Here is a 26,964-nt window from a genome sequence, read left to right on the forward strand (position 1 = left end):
GCAAGACATCTAAAAATCTTACAGCATTTCCCCTCACTACTGTTTTTCTTATGCTCTGGAGAATTGCACATCCAACATATCCTAGACCTTCAGTGTTCAAACTGAATTGAGTTAAAACGATTTATGAGAATTAAAACAGCTTGTGACTTTAAAGACTAAGGACAATCATAAGTGAAATTGTAGAACACTCACGGGCGCGGTGGCTTACACCTATAATTCCAGCACTTTGGGAGGCCGAGGCTGGCAGATCACGAGGTCAGGAGATTGAGACCATCCTGACTAACACAGTGAAACCCCGTGTCTACTAAAAATGCAAAAAATTAGCCGGGCGTGGTGGCGGGCACCTGTAATCCCAGCTACTTGGGAGGCTGAGGCAGGAACATGGCATGAACCCGGGAGGCAGGGGTTGCAGTGAGCAGAGATCGTGCCACTGCACTCCAGCCTGGGCGACAGAGCAAGACTCCGTCTCAAAAAAAGGAAATTGTAGAACACTCAACATTGTGTACATGTATATTTTTCATACCATACACATATTGGCAATATGCAAATAACCTTAAATTCTAACTAATGAAGTGGATAAAATTCATATCAAAGTTTGCTTTTAAATCTTGAAATAGCATTGAGTCAGTTAAGGCAAACTCCGTCGCAGTGGTGGAGACACTGGCGTACAAAGCATGGAATTTAAAGCTCATTTCTCGTTCTTTCTGCAGCATGTTGCTGGTAGTGACTGGCCCCCGAATGGCACTATTTGGCTTCTGCTTTTGAAGTGGTGCTAAAAACAACATTCCTTTTCTGTTTCTAAAAATTTCTGAGGTACTTTTACAGTCCTTCTGAAATGTTTGGGAATCTCATAGTAAAGAATATAGTTTTGAAATAGCTCATTTTTGTCATTCACGGAATCAGTGGATTGCTGCACGATACTGTTTCCCTTTGAGGCTGACTGCATTCCAAAGAAATACTCTCTTTTAGCGGCCAGGCACGGTGGCTCATATCTATAATCCCAGCACTTTGGGAGGCTGAGGCAGGTGGATCACTTGAGGTCAGGAGTTCGAGGCCAGCCTGCCCAACATGGCGAAACCCCATCTCTACTAAAAATGTAAAAATTAGCCGGGCGCAGTGATAGGAGCCTGTAATCCCAGGTACTTGGGAGGCTGAGGCAGGAGAATCGCTTGAATCCAGGAGGCAGAGGTTGCAGTGAGCCGAGATCACGCCTTTGTACTCCATCCTGGGCGACAAGAGCGAAACTACATCTCAACAACAACAAAAAAGTTTGCCTAATAAATTATCATCTGTGGTGCTTTCAAAGGAATAAGTGCCTGTTTTCATAGTAGGGCTGCAGGTTTCAATATGCTAATATCTGTCTCTAAATATTTAAACTTCTACGCAGTTTACTTCCTTATTGTTTTCAGGTCTCCATTCAGAAGTCACCAAATTAAACAGGCCTTGCCTGATCACTCCGTGTAGATTACTCTTCCCATCTTCCCCACACTTCTCATCCTTTTTAATCTTTCTCCATGAAACGCTGAGTCACTTGACATAAATTTTGTGTTCTTCCTCACTGTTTCTCCTTTCTCCTCACTGGAAAGTGAGGTCTGGGGGGGTGAGGGTCTTTGTCCCACTCACCACCACTTTTTTTAGATGGAGTCTCACTCTGTTGCCAGGCTGGAGTGCAGTGACACGATCTCAGGTCACTACAACCACCACCTCCTGGGTTCAAGCCTTTCTTCTCCCTCAGCCTTCCCAGTAGCTGGGGCTACAGGCACGCCCCACCACACCCAGCTAATTTTTGTACTTTTAGTAGAGACAGGGTTTCACCATGTTGGCCAGGATGGTCTCCATCTCTTGACCTCGTGATCCACCCACCCTGGCCTCCCAAAGTGCTGGGATTACAGGCGTGAGGCGTGAACTACTGCGCCCAGCCTCACCGCCACTTTCCTAAAATGTCATCTCACCTTTCACAGGTTGGCCACAAGGGGCTCAGCCAGGTTACCTATGATAGTCAATCAGATATTTGATTTGTAAAGGCACTTCATTAATATTCATACAGTTGGTTTTGTTATTGATTGTATTTTAGGATAGGGAAGCTTGCTGTCTTGGGGACAAATTGAAGATCAGATGGGCAGTGTGATTACTTTGAGTCCCAGAAGAAACAAAGAGCAGACTCATTTTCCTTTAAGACAGGAAGAGAATTGATGCTGGGTGGGCTGTATTTTCTTTGAAGCCGAAGTTAGGTGGGGTAGGTTAGAGAACCGTGGAATGTAAGAGTGCAGTGGTGTGATCTCAGCTCACTGCAACCCCCAACTCCTGGGTCCGAGTGACCCTCCTGCCTCAGCTTCCCGAGTAGCTGGGACTACAGGTGCCCACCACCACGCTCGGCTAATTTTTTTAGTTTTTATTTTTGTGGAGACAGGGTTTTGCCATGTTACTCAGGCTGGTCTCAGACTCTTGGCCTCCCAAAGGGCTAGGATTCCTGGTGTGAGCCACTGTGCCTGGTCCAAGTAACAGTTCTTAAAAGAAACAACAGAGGAAAACACAGGGGAGGAAATTATCAGTGAAGTCGTTCAAGAAAAATGTATAGAAGCATAGTAAGAAGTTTCCAGATTGAAAGGACCCACTTGACTTCCCAATACAATAACATCAACATGAAAGTGACTAACTACAAGCTTCCAGAGGAAGAAGACAGGTCACGTGGCAAAAAGATCAAGAATAAGAATAGCTTTGGACTTCTGAACAGTAGCATCAGAAGCAAGACAACTAAGCAATGCCTTACAGTTTCATAGACAATTGGCTTTGGGTCTATAATTCTATATACAGCTGAATTATCAACCATGTGGGTAAGAGAAAAAGACTTTGACCTTCGGACAGGCAAGGTCCGAAAATGAAGGAATAAAGAAAGAGGAAATAATAATCTGCAATAAATAGGATAAGGGCCTGCTCTTTTCATAACAGAACTTGTAGTACTACTCGATCCTTTCTCTGCAGCTATAACTTTGATATGTGCTGAAACTTAAATGGGGAAGTGGGGACAGTGGCTCATGCCTGTAATCCCAGCACTTTGGGACACCGAGGCGGGAGGAGGATCGCTTGAGCCCATGAGTCTGAGACCAGCCTGCAAAACATAGTGAGACCCCACCTCTACCAAAAGTTTAAAACATTAGTTGGCTGTGGTAGCATGCACCTGTAATCCCAGCTACTCAGGAGGCTGAGATGCAAGGAGCGCTTGAGCTTGGGAGGTAGAGGCTACAGTGAGCCATGATTTCGCCACTGCACTCCAACCTGTGCAACAGAATGAGATCTTACATCTCAAAAAATAAGTAAGTTTAGGTGTAACGGATGGATAAAAGACTGAGAGGTGGGCATGGAGAGTGGTAAATAATCTTTCTGCTGTCTTCCCTTGAAAAGAGTTTAAGATTCAGAGTCAGAAAAATCAGGCTGGGCGCGGTGGCTCACGCCTGTAATCCCGGCGCTTTGGGAGGCCAAGGAGGGCAGATCACTCGAGGTCAGGAGGTCGAGACCAGCCTGGCCAATGTGGCGAAACCCTGTCTCTACTAAAAATATAAAAATTAGCCAGGCCTGGTGATGTACCCCTGTAATCCGAGCTACTCCGGAGGCTGAGGCACAAGGATCGTTTGAACCCAGGAGGCAGAGGTTGCAGTGAGCTGAGATCATGCCATTGCACTCCAGCCTGGGCGACAGAGTGAGACTCTCTTAAAAAAAAGAAAAATCTGATGAAGAAGGTCGGCCTCTAAGTGCCTAGAACAGGCACGGCAGGAGCTTGGCTGGTGTGGCTGAGTGTGACTGGGACTGCTGTCACATCCTTCTTGGCTAATCCCCAGGCCTCCCTGTTCACGTTTCCACCTGTGGCAGTTCCCTCCGATACTGAGACAGGCAGTGTTGATGGCAGATGAATTTTTTGCCATTTAAGTACTTTGACTAGTGGCCTGTGGACGAATGTTTAATTCCGAAAAATAATTTTAGCCTAAACAAATCTCATTATCTTGCAGGGTGAACTTCTCACCTGAGGGCTGTACAGACTAGTTTGAAAATGGAGAGCCAAGAACCAACGGAATCTTCTCAGAATGGCAAACAGTATATCATTTCAGAGGAGGTATAACTTGTTTTTCACTTTCCTTTCCCTCTGCCACATAAATCTGAGTTTAGTAGAAATATCTAGACTATTTGTTGTTACAGTGGTGGGCTTTCCTTCTTGAAGACAGTTGTGAAGGTTTTTCCTACTCCCTTTTTTGGGCTCGGGCACGTTTTGCTGTTGTGTGGGAGGAGTAGTGTGTCTCTGTGTATGAGTGAAATTGAGACTCTAGGTAGATTTGGGCTCTTAACAGAAAAATTCTTAATCCTTCCTATGTTTCCCTAGATAGAAGAAGAAAGAATATATGCATTTGCGGACTCAGATATTTCATATGTAGTTGTCACAACTTGGCTGTTTATGGCCCAACATGAGTGTTTAAGAACAATAAAAACCTACGTTGTTAATTGTAGTCTAAATTCCAATGAATTCTAGAACCAATGTATGTCTCTGTGTTACTCAATTTAGCTTTAAAAGTCTCTTCCTGCGGGAACCATTGCAGTGGATAAATTTTAAATCCTTCATCTTGGAACTCTGATCTTGACACCTTCCTGGAATTCCTTTTGGTTTAAAATCTTTCCATGTTGTCTGTGAACAGATGCTGAAAATGATTAGGTTGCTGCTGGCAAGAAGTGAAAGATAGGATAGTAGGAGAAAGGCTACTGCTTTATACGCAGTGACGCTTTCCTCTCAGTTCAGTATAGTGCCGTAGGTAAGTTAGTCTCCAACACCAGAACTCCCCAATGTCTAGGCAGAACGAACCTGGGGTGTCCATCTGCGGTTGGGTGGGAAACCCACGTGTCATGATAGGAGATCCAATCCCGGACCTTGTTTCCCCACAGTCTGCCTTCCTGTGTCATCACTGACAGGAAAAATACCAGTGTCTAGAAATGGCCATTTCTACATACGAAACTCACCTGTGTTGTATGCACCCAGGTCAGGGGACAGACCAGGAGTGTCCCAGGAGACCCTCACCCCATGTGCTCCCTTCCAGTTACCTCCATGCCCCACCCCGCCCCCCCCCACCAACGCCCAGGAGTTTTTAGACTGTCGTTTCTTTTCACCTGGTTTTTTTTTTTTTTTTTTTTTTTTTTGAGACGGAGTCTCGCTCTGTCGCCCAGGCTGGAGTGCAGTGGCGCGATCTTGGCTCACTGCAAGCTCCGCCTCCCGGGTTTGCCCCATTCTCCTGCCTCAGCCTCCCGAGTAGCTGGGACTACAGGCGCCCGCCACCACGCCCGGCTAATTTTTTGTATTTTTAGTAGAGACGGGGTTTCACCATGTTAGCCAGGATGGTCTCGATTCCTGACCTCGTGATCCGCCCGCCTCGGCCTCCCAAAGTGCTGGGATTACAAGCGTGAGCCACCGCACCCGGCCTCTTTTCACCTGTTACTACTACCACCAAGAAATTTCAAAAAGAAGCAGAAGTGCCCTTTAAAAAAACAACCCTGAATACCTACCTACTCTGAACTGAAAAACATGCCCACAAATTATTAGGAAGGAAACATGATTATTGGGAGTCTGGGGAAGGACAGAGGAAATGTGAAAGAAAAAACCCTTTTAGATAAAAACAACTTGGTTTGAAAGTTTCCCAACTTATTATCTGATATCCTTTTAGTTAATTTCAGAAGGAAAATGGGTCAAGCTTGAAAAAACAACGTACATGGATCCTACTGGTAAAACTAGGTAAACTTTTTTTTTTCTTATGAAATGTTGGTTACTTGGGTTCTCAGGTTATCTGTTGAGTGTTTTGCATAAACTTGGATGTTTTCTTTTCTGTAAACTCTGTTTTAAGTAAAGAATCTAATTTAGCTGTTTTTCCAGTGTTAGGATGTTTGGATCATTTATAGTTGCTGAATAAAATTGGGTTGTAAATGTGTTACAATAACTAGTCAGAAAACTATTTTAATACCATTCTAAGTAGACAAGTGTAGACCTAAAACTTTTGGGCCAAACCTAGTTTAAGCTGATACGGCAACAGAATAATTAACAGTACATGTTGCTTCCTTCTAGTAAAATCAGCTTTTAATTTCTAAATTAGGAGAAATAAAGAGAAAACAACAACATTGCTAATTTTGAGGTACGTGCCTGCCTCATGGAAATGCAAATTGGGAAAAAAACATTTTGTACACCCTTTTTCACAGTATGTGTCAATAGCCCTGAAGATATTGTACCCTTTGACCTAGTAATCCCAGTGTTAACAAAGTGTTAAGGGCCAGGTGTGTTGGCTCATGCCTGTAATCCCAGCACTTTGGGAGGCCAAGGGTTGGGGGTGGGGATCGGTTGAGATCAGGAGTTCAAGACCAGCCTAGGCAACATGGCGAAACCCCATCTCTACTAAAAATACAAAAATTAGCTGGGCCTGGTGGCCCTGTAATCCCAGCTACTTGGGAGGCTGAGGCAGGAGAATTGCTTGAACCCGGGAGGCAGAAGTTGCAGTAAGCTGAGATGACACCACAGCACTCCAGCCAGGGTGACAGAGTGAGACTCTGTCTCAAAAAAAAAACAGCAACAAAAAGAAAGTATTAAGTAAATTAGTATTCAGAAGTAAATTTATGTATGGAAAATGTTCACCAAAATTTTAAAAGACAGAAAAACTGAAAGCAACCTAAATATCTTAAAAATAGGTAATGAATTGTTATAGTGTATTCCCTTGGTACAATCTCTATAGCTGTCTAAAAAGCAGATTCTGAAGACAACCTAGCAATATGGGAAAAGTTCCTAAGTTGATAACAAAGTAGAAAAGTGTGTATATGCTTTTCAAACTCTGCCAAATAATGTGTAAGAAAAAGCTGGAAGGAAAATTATAGCAAAGTGAGAAAAAAGCTATATGGTTAACCTTTCTTCTTTTACTTTCCAGATTTTTGCATAGCAATCCTTTGATATTATAAACTATGAGAAGAAAATACTGTGAGAATAAATTTTTTACTTAGTGAAATATAAAAAGGAGTACAACAGAATGAGAATGAAATTTAGTAACCAGATCACATGATACAAATTCATCAATATGAAAACTCCATTTGCAAAGTGATCCAATAAGAGTACATGATTTCTTTGTGATGAAATTGATCATCAAGATGCAAACACATGGACTTGCCAGTAATCTGAATAACTTTGATTATATCTACTAAACTAGCAAATCCCTTAATAAGGCCTAATGTAGGAGAGCTGTGGGAAACATATTAAGAGAAAGATAGCACTGCTGAATTAAAACCCAGCAGTAAGAAAGCTAAGCACAGTATGATCCATCGACTATGAAAGACTGAAACTCTTCACTTAAAATGCCAAGTGAGTTTGATATGGAAAACTAAATGTATGAAGTAAGTTAGGGCCCAAACCCGATACAGAAATGTGGCAAGGCCCAAGTCTTAGGGAGCACCATATGTTCAAATGTAATTTATATTTGTGAAACTATAGAGAGGTTGGAGCCCAATGTATAGTGATACACTTTGGTTCTCTTTTGCCTATCAAATTAAGTTTATAACACAAAACATAGCCCTCAACTCTAATGAGTCTAAACTTGTGTTTGAGGCCAAGCATGGTGGGCCTGTAATCCCATTACTTTGGGAGGCCAAGGTAGGTGGATCACTTGAGGTCAGGAGTTCGAGACCAGCCTGGCCAACATTGTGAAACCCCGTCTCTACTAAAAATACAAAAATTAGCCCAGGTGGTGGCAGGCACCTGTAATCCCAGCTACCTGGGAGGCTGAGACAGGAGAATTGCTTGAGCCCGGGAGGTGGTGGTTGCAGTGAGCTGAGACCACACCACTGTACTCCAGCCTGGGCGACAGAGCGAGACTCCGTCTCAAAAAATAAAAATAAAATAAAAAAATGTGTTCACACCAGCTCATCTCTTCACCTGACTGGTCTTCTCTGCCCTTCCTGCATTTCCTAATCAGGGATGTACATCAGAATCATATGGGGACTTTTCTGAAAATAGGACGAAATCTCACTTCAGAATATCTGTTTCAGTAGATTGGGAGTAGGCTCTAAAATCCACCAGACTACCATATTTATAGCACAGTCATGTCCATTCTTCCATACATAGGGTTTTTTTCCTGGCCTCTGAAGAGGACTTATGTAAAGCACTAATGTTTCATACCAGAATGTCACCCTTTGAAGAATGAGTCTTTGTACTTTCCAGTATGCCACGATGTGTAAGTTATAGGATGTGTTATCTCTGACCTGATATAAAAGCCTGTGTGTACAGGTTGAGCAGCCCTAATCTGAAAATCTGAAATTCAAAATGCTGCAAAATCCAAAACCTTTTCATTGCCAACATGATGCTCCAGCTGGAGATTTCCACACCTGACTCCGTGTGACGGGCTGCAGTCAAAACACAGGCATACGACACAGGCATTCAGTGTCCTCCAGGGGAAAAGGGATCCTCCCCTTCAGCTCAGCTATATCCTTCTTTTTTTTTTTTTTCCCTGAGACAGAGTCTTGTTCTGTTGCCCAGGCTAGAGTGCAATGGTGTGATCTCAGCTCACTGCAACCTCTACCTCCCTGGTTCAAGCAATTCTGTCTCAGCCACTCGAGTAGCTGGGACTAGAGGTGCATGCCACCATGCCTGGCTAATTTTTGTATTTTTAGTAGAGGCAGGGTTGTTGGCCAGGATGGTCTCAAACTCCTGACCTCAGGTGATCCACCCACCTTGGCCTCCCAAAGTGCTAGGACTACAGTCATGAGCCACCACATCCGGCCATATCCTTTTTTTTTAAATTTTTATTTTTTTAGTAGAGACAAGAGTCTCACTATGTTGCCCAGGCTGGTCTCGAACCCCTGAACTCAAGCAGTCCTCCTACCTTGGCCTCCCAAAGTGCTGGGGTTTCAAGTGTGAGCCACCACACCCGGCCGGATATATCCTTTGCACGCACACGGCGACTTCCCTCCACAAGCACTCCCACAGAGGGTCATGAAATGGCATGTGTGCAGGCCGGATGCCCAGCAGCAGTTCCCCACAACACAGGGCTGAGACCTATGTGCATGACTCATTGTGGGGTTCTTTGGCTTATTTCCTGCTCTGTGGGGTAAAGATACTGTTCAAAATGTCAAAAAGGCCTGAGACCCAGAGGGTAAGGCAAATATTTCAAAATCTGAAAAACCAAACTGAAACACTTCCGGCCTCTCGTTTCGGGTAAGGAATACTCAACCTGTACAGCTGTCACTTGATGTCTGTCGGGGTTGGTTCCAGGACCTCCTGCAGATACCAAAATCCACAGATGCTGAACTCCCTGATACGAAAATGCATATATTCAATATGTATTTGCCTCTAACCTACGCACATCCTCCCACACACTTCATCTCTAGAGTTATCACAGCACCTAATACAATGCAAATGCTGTGTCAACAGTTGTACTCTATTGTTTAGGGAATAATGGCAAGAAAAAGTGTGGACATGTTCAGTATAGATGCAATTTTTTCCCTAAGTATTTTCAATGGGTGGTTGGTTGAATGCACGAATGCGGAACCCATGGATATGGAGGGCCCAGTCTAAGAGATAAAATAGCAGCTAGAGAATCCTGTGTTCCACCGTCTCATTCATGAACGGGGATGTGGGGTTAATTTTAGAAATATAAAAATATTCAGTAGTGTTGTGTCTTTACTGACATTCAAGACAGTGCCGAAGTCACCCTCTGTGACCCTCCTGCCTCTTGTGTTGGTGAACTAGAGGGAGGAAGGCCAACAGGCTTTCCCATAACAAAGGAGACTAGGAATAGGATGATCTCACTGGAAGCAGAATCCTAAAGCCAGAAGAGGTTTTGGAGATAACATACTCATTCCTGCTTTTTACAAAGGAGAGGAGAGTCTCCGGGAAGTTGGAGCTCTAGGCTTAGCTGGTAGGCAAGTAGAGACTAAGAGCTGACTTCCAGTCATGTGTGCATCTCACAGGCCCTTTGAAGTTGCTGGAGCTCTCACTGGGCAATCTTATTCCAAGATTTCTTATCAATTCGTTTCCATTTTATTGCTGGTGATTTATGGCTCATGACTGCTTATTTCCTTCACCTTAACCACGATAATGATGCTCCTCTTTTTGTTTCCCTTATTCCTAGTGTTTGGGATGGGACCTTCAGTGCTTTTCCCAGCACTGTCTTCTTCAGTCTTTAGGACTAACCTTAGGAAGCAGCAGAGAGAGCTATGCCAAAAGGTGTTTCATCTCTTGCAATCTGTATGATTTACTTACCAGCATTGCTTGTTGGTCAGCTCCTTGCTACTAACAGGAATGTTGAGCTGCTGTGAGTTGTCATAGAAGTCTGTTTGATTTTCCTGTGTTTATTTTGGCATATTTGGCCTTCAGAATTTGGGTACAATGCTGAAAGACCTACGATTGCCAGACAGTCTTTTTGTTTTGTTTTTTTAAAAAGCAAATTAAATATTTGAACAGTTTTAATGAAAATATGACAAGGTCCAAATTTTAAGGACAGCCAGATAGGAAGCATGAGCAGGAGAGTTCTTCCGAGGAGGATATCTTGCAGCTCTTACTGTTGAGATGCAGGTGGTAACTCCTTTTTATCCCAAGCCCCAGAGCCACCCACATGTCTCACTTCCTTTAAAAGAGATCCTAAAATTGTTTGCTTCTCCACTCTGGTCTCTTACCACTGCTTTTTTCTGTTGTAGGGAGAAGAGAGTGAAGGGGGAATGTTCCTTTTATGCCTCGTCCATTTAAACTGCATAATTGTGTCAGTAACTGGGTTTCCTGTACAACTGTGCCCCATGTTCCAAGGCCAGAAAGTAAAATAGCACAGATGTTACCCAAAAGCTGAGTTGGGTAACAGTCAGAAACCAATAGCTAACCAGGAACAAAGCCATACAAGAGAGCAGGACTGTACTGTTACTCAGCCCACTTTTTCTAGATAAGATCTCACACATGCAAAGTAGGGCACTTGCCTCTATTTAACAATTCTTCCATTAATAAATGGGAAGGTTCGACCTTCTTAAATTGTGTGTTTTAGGTCACATATTTTAAAAATCAAAATGATATGAAAATCTCAATAGTTCATGTTGTCCACGGTAGCTTCTGTTCCTAGAGACGGGATGAGTCTTTGCCTGTGGCTTCATCTGCATTACCTGCTTATTAATCCGCCACTGGCTGTGCTCCTTGCCCAGAGACAGAGGATCCAAACTAAAGTTTTCTGAGAAAGCGGCAGCTCACATGCTTAGCAGGCTTTCTGTTTCGGGGGCACCCAGAAGGTGAGGGGTAGGGTGGCAAGAGTTTTCGTTGTTAATTTTCAGAAGCTATAGGAAAGCAGAATTAGCTTTTTTAATGCAGACATTTATTGCTGTGGTCTTCTTGACCAGTATCATGAGTACATTTGCATGCATTGCATTTAAGAAGTTCTGGTTGTACACAGAAAACCTAAGAAAATTCTCCTCTTTAGCATTAATGACTTTTTTCTTCTCTGCCTGAACAGAACCTGGGAATCAGTGAAACGTACAACCAGGAAAGAACAGACTGCGGATGGTAGGAGTGCAAACCTATTCCAACCCTTTAGAAAGGAAGTTAGCACTTGTGATCGTAACAGGGTTTTCAGTGGAACCAAGTTAACTTCTATTATGATGTTGTGTCTTTAAGTCTCCGCTTAGTTTTTGCCATACTATATAACTAAATTAAGCTTTCTTTGTAAGTAACTTCTGGCTTCTGTTATCTAAGCTCAAATCAGTGTTTTTGAGGGGAAGTTCTGATGTTTATAACTAAATGTAAATCAGTGTAGTTTGAAGCCACACAGTGTCTAGACATGTTATGACTTCTAGAAATCCTTGTGTCCTGTTTGAAGGATCTAGGTGAGAGCCTTTAGTTTGGAAAAGTTACTTGGCACACCTTTATGCTTATGGACCACTTGCTTTACAGCTTAATGAGGACACGGAATTAATTGGGCAAAGCCTATTCCATTCACCTTCCCCTCCAGGCATGAATTCCTTGACTGCAAAGAGCCCACAATCCTGAGAATCACTCTGGTCGAGGGGAAGTTGGGCACTAGGCTTTTCTTATTTTTCCATTTAGTTTTGGTTTCCGTTTTTGCTGGAAGCAAACAGTAGCTGTGCTGCAGCTGCTGGCTTCACAGACAGGAAGCTGTGGGGAGCCAGGGGACCCTCCTGGGTGCTTTGTGTTTTCTGAAACCCAGTCGTTTTTGTTTTTCTTAGGTTTTAATGAAGGCCAAGTAACTTGAGAGGAAAGGTCTTTTACCCTAAAACAGGAAAATCAGTCTTGCTAGCATTTATTGCAGACAGTGGAACTTACTTGATTTCTTGCTCGAAGTTGACCCAGGAGCACAGGGATGGCTGTGGCCTCACCAGCGGTAGGGCTGCCACACGCTGGAAAGTGGTTCTGTGGAAGGTTGATGTAGTCAGAAACCTTACATCCTTGACCCTGTAGGGAATGTTTCGTTTTAGTTCCAATTTTAGTTTTAAGAAACTGTGACAAACAGGCTTTTTGTTTAAAAAAGAAAGTGTAAACAACATAGAAGTCATGATTTTTAATTACATTTTTAAAATAGCTTCCAAGATTAACTGCCAGTATTGTAGATTAAAGCGGAGTTTCTTAAAGCTGGAGTTTTCATTAGCTTGCTCTGAACAATGTGCTGGCATTGCTGACCTCTCATTAGGGATTTCCTTGGTTCCATTTCCTGTTGACAGGTGTCGCGGTCATCCCCGTGCTGCAGAGAACACTTCACTATGAGTGTATCGTTCTGGTGAAACAGTTCCGACCACCAGTAGGGGGCTACTGCATAGAGTTCCCTGCAGGTGAGTCACTCAACATCGAATTGCTTCTTAGGGGATGTTGGCCTGAACCAGGGTAAAGCCTGAGAACTGCAAAGCTCAGCTCTGCAGTTTTTAATCTGTCCTTGTGGATTTAAGTAAAACTAAACCATTTCGTAGCGATGCTCCTCCAGGTCCCCAGGACACCCCAACAACCCTCTGAACCCGTGAAGGTGACACAAGGCCACCTCCCACCCATCCCAACCTCCTCTTGGCAATGCTGCCTCCAGCCTTTTTGTTTGTTTGTGTTTTTTGTTTTGTTTTGTTTTGTGAGACAGAGTCTCACTCTGTCACCCAGGCTGGAGTGCAGTGGCACGATCTCGGCTCACTGCAACCTCCGCCTCCTGGGTTCAAGCAATTCTCCTGCTTCAGCCTCCCGAATAGCTGGGACTACAGGCGCCCGCCACCACACCCGGCTAATTTTTTGTATTTTTAGTAGAGACAGAGTTTCACCGTGTTAGCCAGGATGGTCTCGATCTCCTGACCTCGTGATCTGCCTGCCTTCGCCTCGCAAAGTGTTGGGATTACAGGCGTGAGCCCCTGCACCCAGCCGTCTCCAGCCTTTTGAGTAATCGCCCTTCTCAGCTTATTTGTTTGTCATTAGCCATCTGCTAATGGAAATTTCCACTGATAAGTAGTCCAGGCCTTTTTTTTTTTTTTTTGAGATGGAGTCTCATTCTGTCACCCAGGCTGGAGTGTGGTGGCATGATCTTGGCTCACTGCAACCTCCGCCTCCTGGGTTCAAGCGATTCTCCTGCCTCAGCCTCCCGAGTAGCTGGGATTACAGGCATGTGTCACCACATCTGGCTAATATTTGTATTTTTTGTAGAGACGGGGTTTCACTGTGTTGCCCAGGCTGATCTCAAACTCCTGACCTCAGGTGATCCTCCCACCTTGGCCCCGCAAAGTGTTGGAATTACAGGCGTGAGCCACCACGCCCAGCCTAGGCCAGGCTCTTAACTCCAAGAAATATGAATGGAGAAGACAGTTTGCTCTGCTGTGTGGGAACAGGCCAAGGAGACTCTTCATTTCAACTAGAATATTTTTCTTGCACAGTAATTAAAGCTCTCCAGAATTTATTGCCCTCTATTATTGTATAGGGCAACAATTTATTGGATTGTTCCCATCTAAAGAGATTAAATCTCATCTATTTGTTATTAGTGGTATACGTTTTATTATTATTATTATTTTTTGAGACGGAGTCCTGCTCTGTTGCCCAGGCTGGAGTGCAGTGGCACGATCTCAGCTCACTGCAGCCTTCACCCCCCGGGTTCAAGTGATTCTCCTGCCTCAGCCTCCTGAGTAGCTGGGATTACAGGCATGTGCCACCACACCTGGCTAATTTGGTATTCTTAGTAGAGACGGGGTTTCTCCATGTTGGTCAGGCTGGTCTTGGCCTCCCAAAGTGCTGGGATTACAGGCATGAGCCACCACGCCTGGCCAGGCTATTTAATAACTTTTAATATTAACGTTAATAAATTCTTCTCTCACTTTTCCTTTTTTCTTTGGGATGGGGCCTCTGTTGCTGAGGCTGGTGTGCTCTGGCACCATCACAGCCCATTGCAGCCTCAACATCCCCAGGCTGAGGTGATCCTCCCACCTCATTTTTTGTATTTTTTGTAGAGATGGGGTTTTGCCGTGTTGCCCAGGCTGATCTCTAACTCCTTGGCTGGAGTGATCTGCCCGCCTTAGCTTCCCAAAGTGCTGAGATTACAGGTGTGAGCCGCCATGCCCAGGCTCTTTTTTTGAGACTATGTCTAGCTGTTTGCCCGGGTTGGAGTGCAGTGGCACAATCACAGCTCACTGCAGCCTTGACCTTCTGGGCTCAAATGATCCTCCTGCCTTGGCTTCCTGGGTAGCTGGGTCTGCAGGCGTGCATCACCGCATTCGATTTTTAAATTTTGTGTAGAGATGGGGTTTTGCTTTGTCACCCAGGCTGGCCCCAAACTCCTGGCCTCAAGTGATCCTCCTGCCTCAGCCTCCCAAAGTGTTGGGATTACAGGCGTGAGCCACCGCACCCAGCCCGAGTTTTTCATTATTTTATTTTATTTATTTATTTATTTTTGAGATGGAGTTTCGCTTTTGTTGCCCAAGCTGGAGTGCAGTGGCACGATTTCAGCTCGCTGCAGCCTCCACCTAACAGGGTCAAGCGATTCTCCTGCCTCAGCCTCCCGAGTAGCTGGATTACAGGTGTGCACCACCACACCTGGCTAATTTTTTGTATTTTTGGTGGAGACAGGGTTTTACCATGTTGGCCAGGCTGGTCTCGAACCCCTGACCTCAGGTGATCCGCCCACCTTGGCCTTCCAAAGTGTTGGGATTATAGGTGTGGGCCACCACGCCCAGCCTCATTATATTTTTTAATTCCTTTCAGGAAAAAGAGTCTGCGTTGCTGCTCCCTTCCTCTTCCTTGGGCTCTCTGTTCACTCCTCACAGTGGCCATGGGAGTCCCCTAATGGCCACCAGTTTGCTCCTTTCTGGCCTTTCATTCCCGGGCCTCGGTGTTTTACTGTGAGGGAGGAAGACAAGACAGATGATGCTGTCAGCATCCTACATGTAGGGAAGCAGAATATGAACAGGCTTCCTGTGCTGCAGTCACACAGCAAGCTCCCAAGCCTAAGCCAGTTGGTCACCACCAAGTCACATCTCCTCACAGATGCTGCCCATGCTGTGCAGAGTAGCATGGAGATGGTCGTGAAGGATCATGAAGGATCTGGGTCTGAATAGGATGACTGGGTGATGCCTTCAGAACCTGATTTGTCTGCTTAGAGTTTTATTCTTTTGCCTTTTTGTTTCTATAAAAATTCCAAGCTGGGCACAGTGGCTCATGCGTGTAATCCCAGCACTTTGGGAGGCTGAGGCGGGTGAATCACTTGAGGCCAGGAGTTCGAAAGCAGCCTGGCCAACATGGTGAGACTAAAAATACAAATTAGCCTATACTACAAATACAAAAATCAGCCGGGCGTGGTGGTGCGTACCTGTGGTCCCAGCAACTCAGTAGACTGAGGCAGGAGAATCGTTTAAACCCAGGAGGCAGATGTTGCAGTGAGCCAAGTTCACACCACTGCACTCCAGCCTGGGCAACAGTGTGAGACTCCATTTTCAAAAAAAAAAAAAGAGTTCCAATCCTCAGGTTTCTCTGTAAGACCACTTTTCACAGTGCTCTGATTCTTCTAACGTAACGCAGCAGCAGGTGTGTTAGAAGAATGAGGGGTTCAGCCGGGCGCGGTGGCTCACACCTGTAATCCCAGCACTTTGGGAGGCTGAGGCTGGTGGATCACGAGGTCAAGAGTTCAAGAGCAGCCTGGCTAAGATGGTGAAACCCCGTCTCTACTAAAAATACAAAAAATTAGCTGGGCGTGGTGGCACGCGCCTGTAATCCCAGCTACTCCGGAGGCTGAGGCAGAGAATTGCTTAAACCTGGATGGGCGGAGGTTGCAGTGAGCCAAGATCATGCCACTGCACTCCAGCCTGGGTGACAGAGCAAGACTCCGTCTCAAAAAAAAAAAAAAAAAAAAAAGAAGAGGGGTTCGAAGAACCGGATTTCTCGCTCCCATCACACCAATGATTTGGACTTGCAGGTCTCATAGATGATGGCGAAACCCCAGAAGCAGCTGCCCTCCGGGAGCTTGAAGAAGAAACTGGCTACAAAGGGGACGTTGCCGAATGCTCTCCAGGTTGGTATTGCTTGAAAATTCACCAAGCGATGGATTCCTCTATGTGGGAAGGGATTGATTATTTGGGTGTGCTTTATGCTCAGAATTCACTGAAGAGAAATCATAGATTAGGAATGGTCACCAAGTGTAAGGGAATCTCCCCTCCCAGGAGGAAACTGGAGCCAGAAGGGCCTGAAGTTGGGGGAGAATTAATGAAATTAAATTGCCTTTTGGCAGGATGTGGTGGCTCACACCTGTATTCCCAGCACTTTGGGAGGCTGAGGCAGGTGGATCACCTGAGGTCAGGAGTTCAAGACCAGCCTGACCAACATGGTGAAACCCATCTCTACTAAAAATACAAAAATTAGCCAGGTGGTGCACACCTGTGATCCCAGCTACTCGGGAGGCTGAGGCAGAAGTACTTGAACCCAGGAGGCAGAGGTTGCAGTGAGCCAAGATCACGCCAGTGCACTCCATCCTGGGCAATAAGAGCAAAGTGAAACTCTGTCTCAAAAAATAAATTGCCTTTTGGAATTTCCTACACCCTGAGTTTTATTGCTCACCCATGTCATCCATGTGCTACCCTCATCACTGGAAGATTTTTTGAGTTTGATGTGACGAAGGGATTTTACAACTTGACAGTACCATCTAACCCCACAGACCTAGCAAGCTTGACTCGGGACCTCTGGGGAGAGTGTGAGTGCCCAGATGCTTTGCAGCTTGCAGATCTGCCTACCAAATGTGAGAACTAGTTTTCCTGCATTACCTCCACATCAATGCTGAGCTGCGAGACGCATCTTCTTCCTAAGACCATAGTGAAACAAATGCCAAAGGGACTGACGCATCTGACTGTCCCTTCTCTCCACAGCGGTCTGTATGGACCCAGGCTTGTCAAACTGTACCGTACACATTGTGACAGTCACCATTAACGGAGATGATGCCGAAAACGCAAGGCCAAAGCCAAAGCCAGGTATGTGTGCGTCGGCTGTGATGCAGGTGGTGTGGTTGCATTACATGTCTTGGAACTTGCTGCTAGTTTGATTTATTAAAAGAATGTAGTCTTTCATGGAAAGAATCAGTCTTTCAAATAGACTTCATCAGTATTCTTGTCTCTCTTCCTAATCATATATTTTAGCATTTTTCTTTTGCCACTTCATTCATCTTTATGCTTTCTTTGTAAAAAAAAAATATTAAATGACATATTTCCCTGTTTTCTACATGAAGTGTATTCCCACTTAGTAATATGAGCTGCAGGTTTAAGTAGTAAACAGTGAGAAACTTAAATCACCCTGGTTTCTGTCTTCATGTATATTGTAAGAATGGCCTAAATTCCCCTATGGTCCCAGCTGCCCTGGAAGGGGATGTGGGAGGATCACTTAAGCCCAGGAGTTGGAGGAGCTATGATGGTGCCACTCTGTGACAGAATGAGACCACGTCTCTCTTAAAAAAAAAAATAAAATGAAAAATGGCCTAAGTAATTGTTAAGGGGCAGCAGATTATTCACTATTTCTCTTCGCTCTATAATATTTCTTAGCAACTTTGGACTCAAAAGCTGTGATGTCTCTGTCAATTCCGTGTTGTCTCTCCCATCCTTTTAAAGGGGGTATTTATATGTGCACCACAGTAAATCAGTATCAGTGATATTCTTTAATTTCTTACCCTCTTCAGCTGTTCATATTTATGTTTCAGTATCCCACTGCAACTAATTTTAAGTCTTATTTTTTGCTGGGTATGGTGGCTCATGCCTGTAATCCCAGCACTTTGGAAGGTTGTGGTGGGTGGATCACTTGAGGTCAGGAGCTCGAGATCAGCCTGGCCAACATGGTGAAACCCTGACTCTACTAAAAATACAAAAATTAGCCAGGCATGGTGGTGCGCACCTGTAGTCCCAGCTACTCGGGAAGCTGAGGCACAAGAATCACTTGAACCCAGGAGGCGGAGGTTGCAGTGAGTCAAGATCATGCCACTGCACTCCAGCCCAGGCAACAGAGTGAGACCCTGTCTCCAAAACATACATACATACATACATACATACATACATACATAAATCTATCTTAATTTTTGAACTGCACATATACATATGACACACTGTGGAAAAGTTTGGCAGTTCCTCAGCATATTAGATACAGAACTATTATATGATCTGGCATTTCAACTCCTAAGTCTACACCCAGAAGAAGTGAAACAGGGACTCAGATACTTGTGTGCCTGTGTTCATGGCCACCTCTGTGGAAACAACCCAAGTGTCTGCCAGCAGATGAATGCATACACAAAATGTAGTATACACACAAACACACGCACATGCTGAAACGTGATAACACGACGGGCAAATACTCTGATTCTACTTATCTAGGTGCCCAGAATAGACAAACTGATAGAGGAAGACAGTAGAGTAAGCACTACTAGGGATGGGGAATTAGTGTTGAGTGGATCCCAAGTTTCTGTTGGGTGTCATGAAAAGTTCTGGATTTGGATACTGGTGGTGGTTGTGCACCGTTCTGAATGTTATTTAATGCTACTGAATAGTACCTTCATAGTGGTTAAAATGGTAACTTTTTATATGTTCTGTATATTTTACATGATATGCAGATTCATATCTATAAAAATATACATACTATCGAATATGCTTTAAATTTTGCTACTTAACATTATGTGGAGAATAACTTCATACTGCTTGAGTTTGACAATGTATATAAATTAAGTTAGCAGAGACCCAGGTTTCTGTGAAATTCTCAAAGCCTTTTTGACGCCTCTTGCATAAAAGTCTTCTGACGTTACCACTCCAGGCCTTGCTGAAATGTTCTCCTTCTGTTTATTTCCAGGGGATGGAGGTATGTTCTGCAACTCCTGGTGGCCGAGCGTGTATGGCTTAGTGTAGTGGTGATGGCTGCAGACATTTTGGGTTGTTTTGGTAGGCTCTTGACGTTAGCTTTGTTTTCACTTGCACTTTGTCTGTTTAGAATTTGTGGAAGTCATTTCTTTACCCAAGAATGACCTGCTGCAGAGACTCGATGGTAAGCATTCTCCAGACCGCCACCCAGTTTCTCCAGTTCTCCCCGTCCCCATCTCAGCAAACTGGGTACTAAATATAACTCCATTTCTTTATCTTTTTGGGATCTCTAAAGTCAAATGCCTAGCAACTTGTAAAACTGCAGGTGACCACTACTAATTTTCCTTTCTGGGTGGCACAGAGTTTGAAAATAGGAGCAAAGCATTCTGGGTCAAGTGCAAACTTTTGGTAGGGGCTTTTTCTCCTACAGAACGGCCCAGATGACATTCCTGCTGAGTAGCCAAAACGATTCTACACTTTAAACTTTCAGTCTATAGCGATGCAAAGGTGTGGGTAGATAAGCTGTTGGCTTTTCCTCAAGTATGCTAGTATGAGGGATGGTCCTTTGTGGAGGTTCAAGGAGAAATTGATGATGCTCCTTCAACAAATACTTGAGGTATTTCCTGTATACTCGGTGTGATATGCTTTTCATATAATAAACCAAACTAGCTGTGTGGCCCTTAGAAATCACTGGTCATGTAGATGCATTGTATAATTCTTTTTTTTTTTTTTTTTTTTGAGACGGAGGTCTCGCTTTGTTGCCCAGGCTGGAGTGCAGTGGCACAATCTCGGCTCACTGCAAGCTCTGCCTCCCGGGTTCACGCCATTCTCCTGCCTCAGCCTCTCCGAGTAGCTGGGACTACAGGCGACCGCCACCATGCCCGGCTAATTTTTTTTTGTATTTTTAGTAGAGACGGGGTTTCACGGTGGTCTCGATCTCCTGACCTCGTGATGCGCCCGCCTCGGCCTCCCAAAGTGCTGGGATTACAAGCGTGAGCCACCGCGCCCGGCCTGATGCATTGTATAATTCTTGGCCACCCATCTTTTAGGGACTTTGTAAACAGTAGGTAAGCTTATGGGGAGAAAAGTCCTTTGATAAAACCACAAGAGGAGATACTGTATGGAGACATGAGGAGATACTGTATGCAGACATGTCATGGGCCCTTCAAGGAACACCTCTGTCTGGGCTGGCACATCCCTTTCACTCATCTAGAAAGAAGCAGACACTTGTCATCATGGGAATATTTTATTGGGTACAAGTGTTTTAGGAATTGATAACTGATTTTTCTACTGTTTTTAAGTGATTACTTCAAATGTGATTTGAAGCATTGTTTGGCCTGAAGCTTTAAGACCAGTTTCTTAAGCTTTTCCCTGAGTTTCAGCAGCTTACAGTTTCAATGAATAAGCAGAGCGTCTGGTTTTGAAATGTCTGTTCAGTTTGTTTGAAAATCTGAATGTGTCTTTCAAAGGCTGCTGTGATTTCTTTGGATAAAATCAGATTTCAGATCCCTTAGAGAGCTTCCACTCCTGCTTCACCTTTCCAAAAACTAGACCTAAGGTAGAAGCCACCTCGAGAGCTCAAAGCCAGAGTTAGAACAATCATACTGAACAGATAGAATAATTTATCTGGTGCGTATTTGGAGAAAGGCATGACAATCAATACGAGGCAGCGCAGCTCGGAGTCACAGGCCCGACTCAGTTTGAGACTCCGCGGACCATAATTAGCTATCACATCAAACAGGTTCTGTAGCCTCTCTCGGCTTTTTTCATAAAACAGGAACAATAACAGATAGCCCCTCCCTCTGAGGAGGTGTGTGGAAAGCAGGGTGACATAGGCAAGTGTGAAATGCCATGCGGGGTTATCTTTTAGTAGAAGAGTATCCTTTTTGTAAAATGTCTTCCTTCTCCCTTCCACCTTCTTAACTTCACTTTTGGTCTTAGAAAAGGGAGAAAAAAATAGAATAAGTGAGGAGAGGTGGAGAGAGGGCTACTATGGCTATAAAGGAGGAGGGATAAAAGAACCAAATTGCCTGGCTTTAGTAGAATCAAAATACAGTAATCAAACTGTTTATTTAACAAGCAACATTTGAGAAGTTGGAAGGAAAGTATTACACTTTAAGATCAGTTTGCTGGCCGGGTGCAGTGGCTCACGCCTATAATCCCAGCACTTTGGGAGGCCGAGGTAGGCTGATCACTTGAGGTCAGGAGCTCCAGACTAGCCTGGCCAACATGGTGAAACCCCATCTCTACTAAAAATACAAAAATTAGCCAGGCATGGTGGTGCATGCCAGTAGTCCCAGCTACTCAGGAGGCTGAGGCAGGAGAATCGCTTAAACCCAGGAGGCGCAGGTTGCAGTGAGCCAAGATTGTGGCGCTGCACTGCAGCCTGGCGACAAAGCGAGACTCCATCTCAAAAAAAAAAAAAAAAAAAAATTAAAAAAAAGATCAGTTTGCTACAAAGAGTAGCATCTGCCAGTTACCAAGCACCTGCTATGCCCAGGTGAGTAGGACATGCTCCCTGCCTGCAAATGTCCCCAGGCTTGTTCCCAAACAAGCGGCTAGGAAAACAAAAGGCTGATTTTACATCTGGCAACCTCCATCTGAGTGAAACAAATTTTAATGAAAGCCTGTGGTAATAAAGTCCTGAGACTGCATTCTTGGTAGTATACCTCCAGTCCTAACACGCACACTGTTTAACTTGCCCGGGGAACATACGTATCCCCTAGCAGCAGAAAAGATGGAATCCCTAAGATCCTACATAATCATCACCATCTAGTTTCAGAAAAGCAAAACCCTACCCCAGCTATAAATGAGGTATAGTGATTGGCTCTATACACTTCCAACTTTGCTGTTTTAACACATAAAATAATCGCTGGCTGGGTGCGGTGGCTCACACCTGTAATCCCAGCACTTTGGGAGGCTGAGGTGGGCGGATCACGAGGTCATGAGATCAAAACCATCCTGGCCAACATGGCGAAACCCCGTCTCTACTAAAAATACAAAAGTTAGCTGGGCATGTTGGCGTGCGCCTATAGTCCCAGCTACTGGGGAGGCTGAGGCAGGAGAATCGCTTAAACCCGGGAGGCAGAGGTTGCAGTGAGCCGAGATCACACCATCACCCTCTAGCTTGGGCAACAGAGCGAGGCTCTGTCTCACCAAAAAAAAAAAAAAAAAAAAAAATCATTATCCCTGATGTTCTTGTCTCATGCTAGGAATGTAACCTTGCCTTTATAGTCTTTATTCTTTAAGATCCTTATAGGCAAAAGAAAAAATGTTATCACCAGCATCTAGCATAGGAACTGGCATATAGTAGTACCTGCTCTGCAAACACCGATTGAATAAGATGTTTCGTCCTTCCTTAACGGCATGATCTAAGTTGTTTTCTTTGCTTTCCACAGCTCTGGTAGCTGAAGAACATCTCACAGTGGACGCCAGGGTCTATTCCTATGCTCTAGCGCTGAAACATGCCAATGCGAAGCCATTTGAAGTGCCCTTCTTGAAATTTTAAGGCCAAATATGACACTGGCCACTTTTGTAAACGAGACCACCAGGCCTTCTTCACTAAGACTTTGTATTCAACTTAGTTTAATATAGATTTGCCATTAGCTTTTTCATAAAATAAAAGCACAGAGCAGATGTGGTGGTGGTATGGAATTGTAATTACAGGTAGGTTATGACCTTCATTTAAATTTGTTATAACTCCAGCTAAAATTAACAAAAAAAGAATATAAATGCAAGTATGTTTACTCCAATTTTTTAAAGCTCAACAGCAGTTAACTACAGCTCAATTACTTTTCTGGTCTAGTCTGGTAGACGGGGGTGTTTGTATAGAAAAACAGACCTGACTTCTCAATTAGATCATTTCCACTCTCAACCCCCAATATAAAATTCTAAGCTGGGTATGCAAGTAACCATGTACTCCGTTAGTGTTTAAAACAGCGTTAAAACGAAAAAAAAAAAAGGCTTTCTGGCCTTTTCTAATCGAATTTTTACTATGCAAAATTCATCTAGGGTAGTTGAATCCAACTAGGGTAGGATTCAATAGAATCCTCTACTAGTTTTAAGTCCACCTATTTACTGAAGCTGCACCAGCTTTTAAGTAAGGAAAATGGTTGATTCCATTCACTACACCAAGGCTAGGAGACTAATGAAAATTCAGGTCCATCCCTCAAGCATCTGCACATACTTGAGGATCTCTTTTCCTATTCTTACCTCAAAGAGTACTTGAAGTTTCTGAAAACAAATCCATAAGACTGACATGGTTTGGGGCAGTAATATCTTGATGTTAAACCATGAACAGAACCAGCAAGATCAGCCAGTACCTGAAACCCAATACAGAGTACTTCAGAGCAAGAAGTACAGATTGATCTGGCTCCCATGCCTGAAACCCTGTCATCCAGCAGTTGTACCAGTGTTCCTGGGCCATTTTCTTAGCCTCTTGAGTGAGTTTAGCTCTTTTTGTGTTGACTTTTAGGGCCTCCAGCAGCTCCATGATTTTCCAGGACTTTCCAGTCTGGCCCCCACAGAAGTCTCAGGATTATTCTCATCCAGCCCTAAGTCATGTTTCTAGCCTGGCTCCAGCGGGTAAGCCAGGCCCTGAGAACCATATGAAAGGGCTCTCCAGATAAAATCAGAGTGCTAATGCCAGAACGCTGCAGTATCCTCCATTTGTCCACAGGCTCACTGTCTGAGCCCAGGATATGTTTATGAGTGAAACTATAAGATCTTTACACTGGACTTTCTAAAGATAAAACAATTATGGAAATACAGAACTTTACAGATGAAGCTGTCCAGCCCTATACATGTGAAAATTAAGACCCAACTACTCCCTATAATGGTAGCCTTCCCCTATGCCTCTAACCCTTTTTTAAATCCTGATTTCAATCACAGGCATTGTGATTCTCCAAAGCTCTAACTCTTCCTTAGCTGTGAAAGCCACGTGCTATCATTGAAATCGAGAGAGAAGGCATCCGTAGATGGGCGCAGCCCAGTCTTTCCACATAGTCCAGTTCCTCCCCAGCCACTCCCCATGGGAATGACCTCTGCAGCTGACCTAAGCTTATCCTCTCCTTCTTCCTAAGAGTGCAACTTAGAAGTGAGAGCCAAATCCTAGAATGTATCCCTAAATGCCATTTCTATTTTTTATAAACATGAAAAGGCTGTGCTTTGGAAATTAAGTCTGTTTGAGAACTGGCAGTCTGGCTGGCACTGTTTAAAAATGTTTATTTGCCCTGCATTTGAAAACTGAAGGTTTCCTATGTATTAAAAGCCATATTTCCACCTTCTTAAGGGAAAAAAAAAATCGGACGTCATAACACTGGGTCGATGTTTTTATGGTAACAGTGGTCTGAGGCCCTTGGCACATGCTCACCGAGCCACTGTTACTATCCTGCCTGCCCTTATCTGCCTTGCCCTGCGATTATTTGGCTTTGTAAGCATAAGCTACATAAGACATACTACACCTAAGAAACTAAACAAGCAGCAATGAAAACCCATACTTCTGAAAAGGGTGTCTTTTAAAATTTAAGTTTGATCTGTTGGGAAATAAAGCACATAGTTTTCAAAATGATTTACCAAGAACTATGCTCTTTCAAATGGAGACTGGGATATTGTTTTGAGACCACTGTTTTCCTGTTTCCTCCCAAATGTCAGTCACATATATGATTACCCTTAAGTTGGTCACTATCTGTCAATAATTTAGGATTAAAGTTTGAAGAAGTGTTATTACATTTGACTTTTATAGGGATCTCAGGGTGGACCTCTTATGAATACACTAAACCTATACAAATGATCTTAGAAAACGTTTAATATCAGATTTCCTTATTTTTTTCCAACACAACTGAATCAGTTTTCTTAAATAAAAGTTTATTGTCTACTGTTCACACTCATGTTGCTGCTGTGAGTACAACAACAGACACAAATTCCTAGCATGAATATATTCATTGTTCACCCCCACTGAACTACAGACATTGCTTGAGAATTAGATCTTTGCTTTAGGGATTTAAATAGAAAAGAATGGGGGCCTAGAATCTTGAAAGAATATTCTCAAGTGACTGGTTGGAGTTAGAAGGCATAGCCAGTACAGGCAAACAGCACGATGATGCTGTCACTGGGAAGAGAGGAGGAGGAGGAAGAGGAGGAGAAGGAGGAGGAAGAGGAGGAGAAGGAGGAGGCCTTAGAAGCAGTTGTTTCTAGTGACACATAACTGGAGACTTGATTTTGCCCATGTGGGCTAAGTGGCTGCTTTGAGAAGGGACAAATAAAAATGAGGTGGGGGTGGGGAGTGGGGATACCATGAGTTAAAAAAGTATAAAAAGTAATTATCTAAAATATAGATTAGATATAAATGTTCCAGAACTCATTAAATAAGCTCAAAAATACTGGAAAGTGGCAATTTGAACTACATTTATTTTTAAACAAGTGGGGGCAATATTAAGTGTTTTGAATGTTGTGTGCACAACGAATCCATCTCACCATCTCACTGTCATGATTTAACACAGCAAGGTAGATACATTGGTTTCCATCATTACAGGCAACACTAGATGTACTTTTTTTAATGAATAATGTAAACTTGAGTTTTAAGGCAGCGGGTACTAATGCTGCACACAAACTTAGCTCGGTGCCCATTTCAGAAACGGGTCAGTCAGCACTTGAAACAAGAAACTGTGAAGGGAGAAAAGGGGAGCCACCAGTATCATCTGACAGAAACGATCCGTCAAAGTGTTTTCCCTTTCACACGCACAAAATGAAATATTTGAACATTTAGAAAAACAAAGCACCCATCCCACCAACTTCGGCCTGTTCTTTAACAAATATTTCAAAATACTGATAAATAATAGTGACTGCTAGCAGAATTCCAGTGCCGGATCCAATGGCCCCCAGGAAGTCGGCCAGCACCGACAGGGCGCCAATGCACAAACCACCAAACGCAGCTGCGGTGGGGATGTACCTAGGAGACAGAACCCCGAGTTAGGCGGCAGCAGAGACCAGGAACAGCACAGCAGCTAGAGACGAAGACAGGTCAAGGCGCAGCAGCCATAGCTGGGTCTAAAGCGTCCCTGAACTCCTGAGGGAACAGGATGCAGTGTGGAGGGGTGTGCACGACACAGCATGGGAACGGGAGCTCTGATCCAGGCAAAGACTGACCCTAATTTCCAGGAACCAGTCAACAGCCAAGAAAGACTATATAATCTTACAGGACAGAGATTCCTGGACAGATTTAAATATTAAAATGTTTAAGATTTTTAAATGAGTACCTTTCGTTCCCTCTTGTGGAATGAAGAGTAAGTATGAACAAATTTATGTCATAAGATTTTGAGGATCCACTTCAGTAATTCAACCTTGGCTGCACATTAGAATCACCTGGAAAACTTAAAAATGGGATTTAAAATACTCAAAAAAGATTAGAGGCGGTGATAAGTGAAACAAGAACAGCAGGATGATGACAACTGGAGCTGAAGATCCATCATACTACTCTGCAGTCTGTGTTCTAAATAAATAAAAAGTTTAAGGAAAAATACTAGTGCCTTTTCAACAAATGATGCTGGGACAACTGGATCCCACCAGGCATGGTGGCTCACGCCTGTAATCCCAGCACTTTGGGAGGCCAAGGCGGGCGGATGATAGGTCAGGAGTTCCAGA

The 26,964-nt window shown here is 43.9% G+C and overlaps 2 protein-coding genes across 14 annotated transcripts in view; one reads left to right on the forward strand and one right to left on the reverse strand.

The window, feature by feature from the left end:
- The window catches only part of NUDT5 (nudix hydrolase 5), a 28,509-nt gene extending 5,550 nt beyond the window's left edge, over positions 1 to 22,959 (forward strand). Inside the window, exons 2-10 of one of the 3 annotated variants that reach the window (XM_063610190.1) lie at positions 4,005 to 4,108; positions 5,700 to 5,767; positions 11,493 to 11,542; positions 12,715 to 12,822; positions 16,419 to 16,514; positions 17,362 to 17,463; positions 19,280 to 19,324; positions 19,454 to 19,507; positions 22,722 to 22,959. In XM_063610190.1, the coding sequence (XP_063466260.1) occupies positions 4,046 to 4,108; positions 5,700 to 5,767; positions 11,493 to 11,542; positions 12,715 to 12,822; positions 16,419 to 16,514; positions 17,362 to 17,463; positions 19,280 to 19,324; positions 19,454 to 19,507; positions 22,722 to 22,831 (696 nt within the window). In that variant the 5' untranslated portion in view covers positions 4,005 to 4,045 and the 3' untranslated portion in view covers positions 22,832 to 22,959. The remainder of the gene's footprint in view (positions 1 to 4,004; positions 4,109 to 5,699; positions 5,768 to 11,492; positions 11,543 to 12,714; positions 12,823 to 16,418; positions 16,515 to 17,361; positions 17,464 to 19,279; positions 19,325 to 19,453; positions 19,508 to 22,721) is intronic. The other 2 variants (XM_055296652.2, XM_055296653.2) reach the window with 2 other exon arrangements.
- SEC61A2 (SEC61 translocon subunit alpha 2) overlaps positions 1 to 26,964 on the reverse strand; it is a 72,125-nt gene that overhangs the window by 5,143 nt on the left and 40,018 nt on the right. For 2 of the 11 annotated variants that reach the window (XM_055296640.2, XM_063610125.1), the window contains exon 12: positions 12,320 to 12,448. In XM_055296640.2, coding sequence (XP_055152615.1) covers positions 12,320 to 12,448 — 129 coding nt within the window. Of the gene's footprint in view, positions 1 to 7,754; positions 11,317 to 12,319; positions 12,449 to 14,611; positions 15,347 to 20,553; positions 21,260 to 23,535; positions 23,646 to 25,167; positions 26,273 to 26,579; positions 26,694 to 26,964 lie in introns of those variants that run through there. The other 9 variants (XM_055296641.2, XM_055296638.2, XM_063610126.1 and 6 more) reach the window with 8 other exon arrangements.

The sequence above is a fragment of the Symphalangus syndactylus genome, chromosome 10 (genome assembly GCF_028878055.3).
Source record: "Symphalangus syndactylus isolate Jambi chromosome 10, NHGRI_mSymSyn1-v2.1_pri, whole genome shotgun sequence".
NCBI lineage: Eukaryota > Metazoa > Chordata > Mammalia > Primates > Hylobatidae > Symphalangus > Symphalangus syndactylus.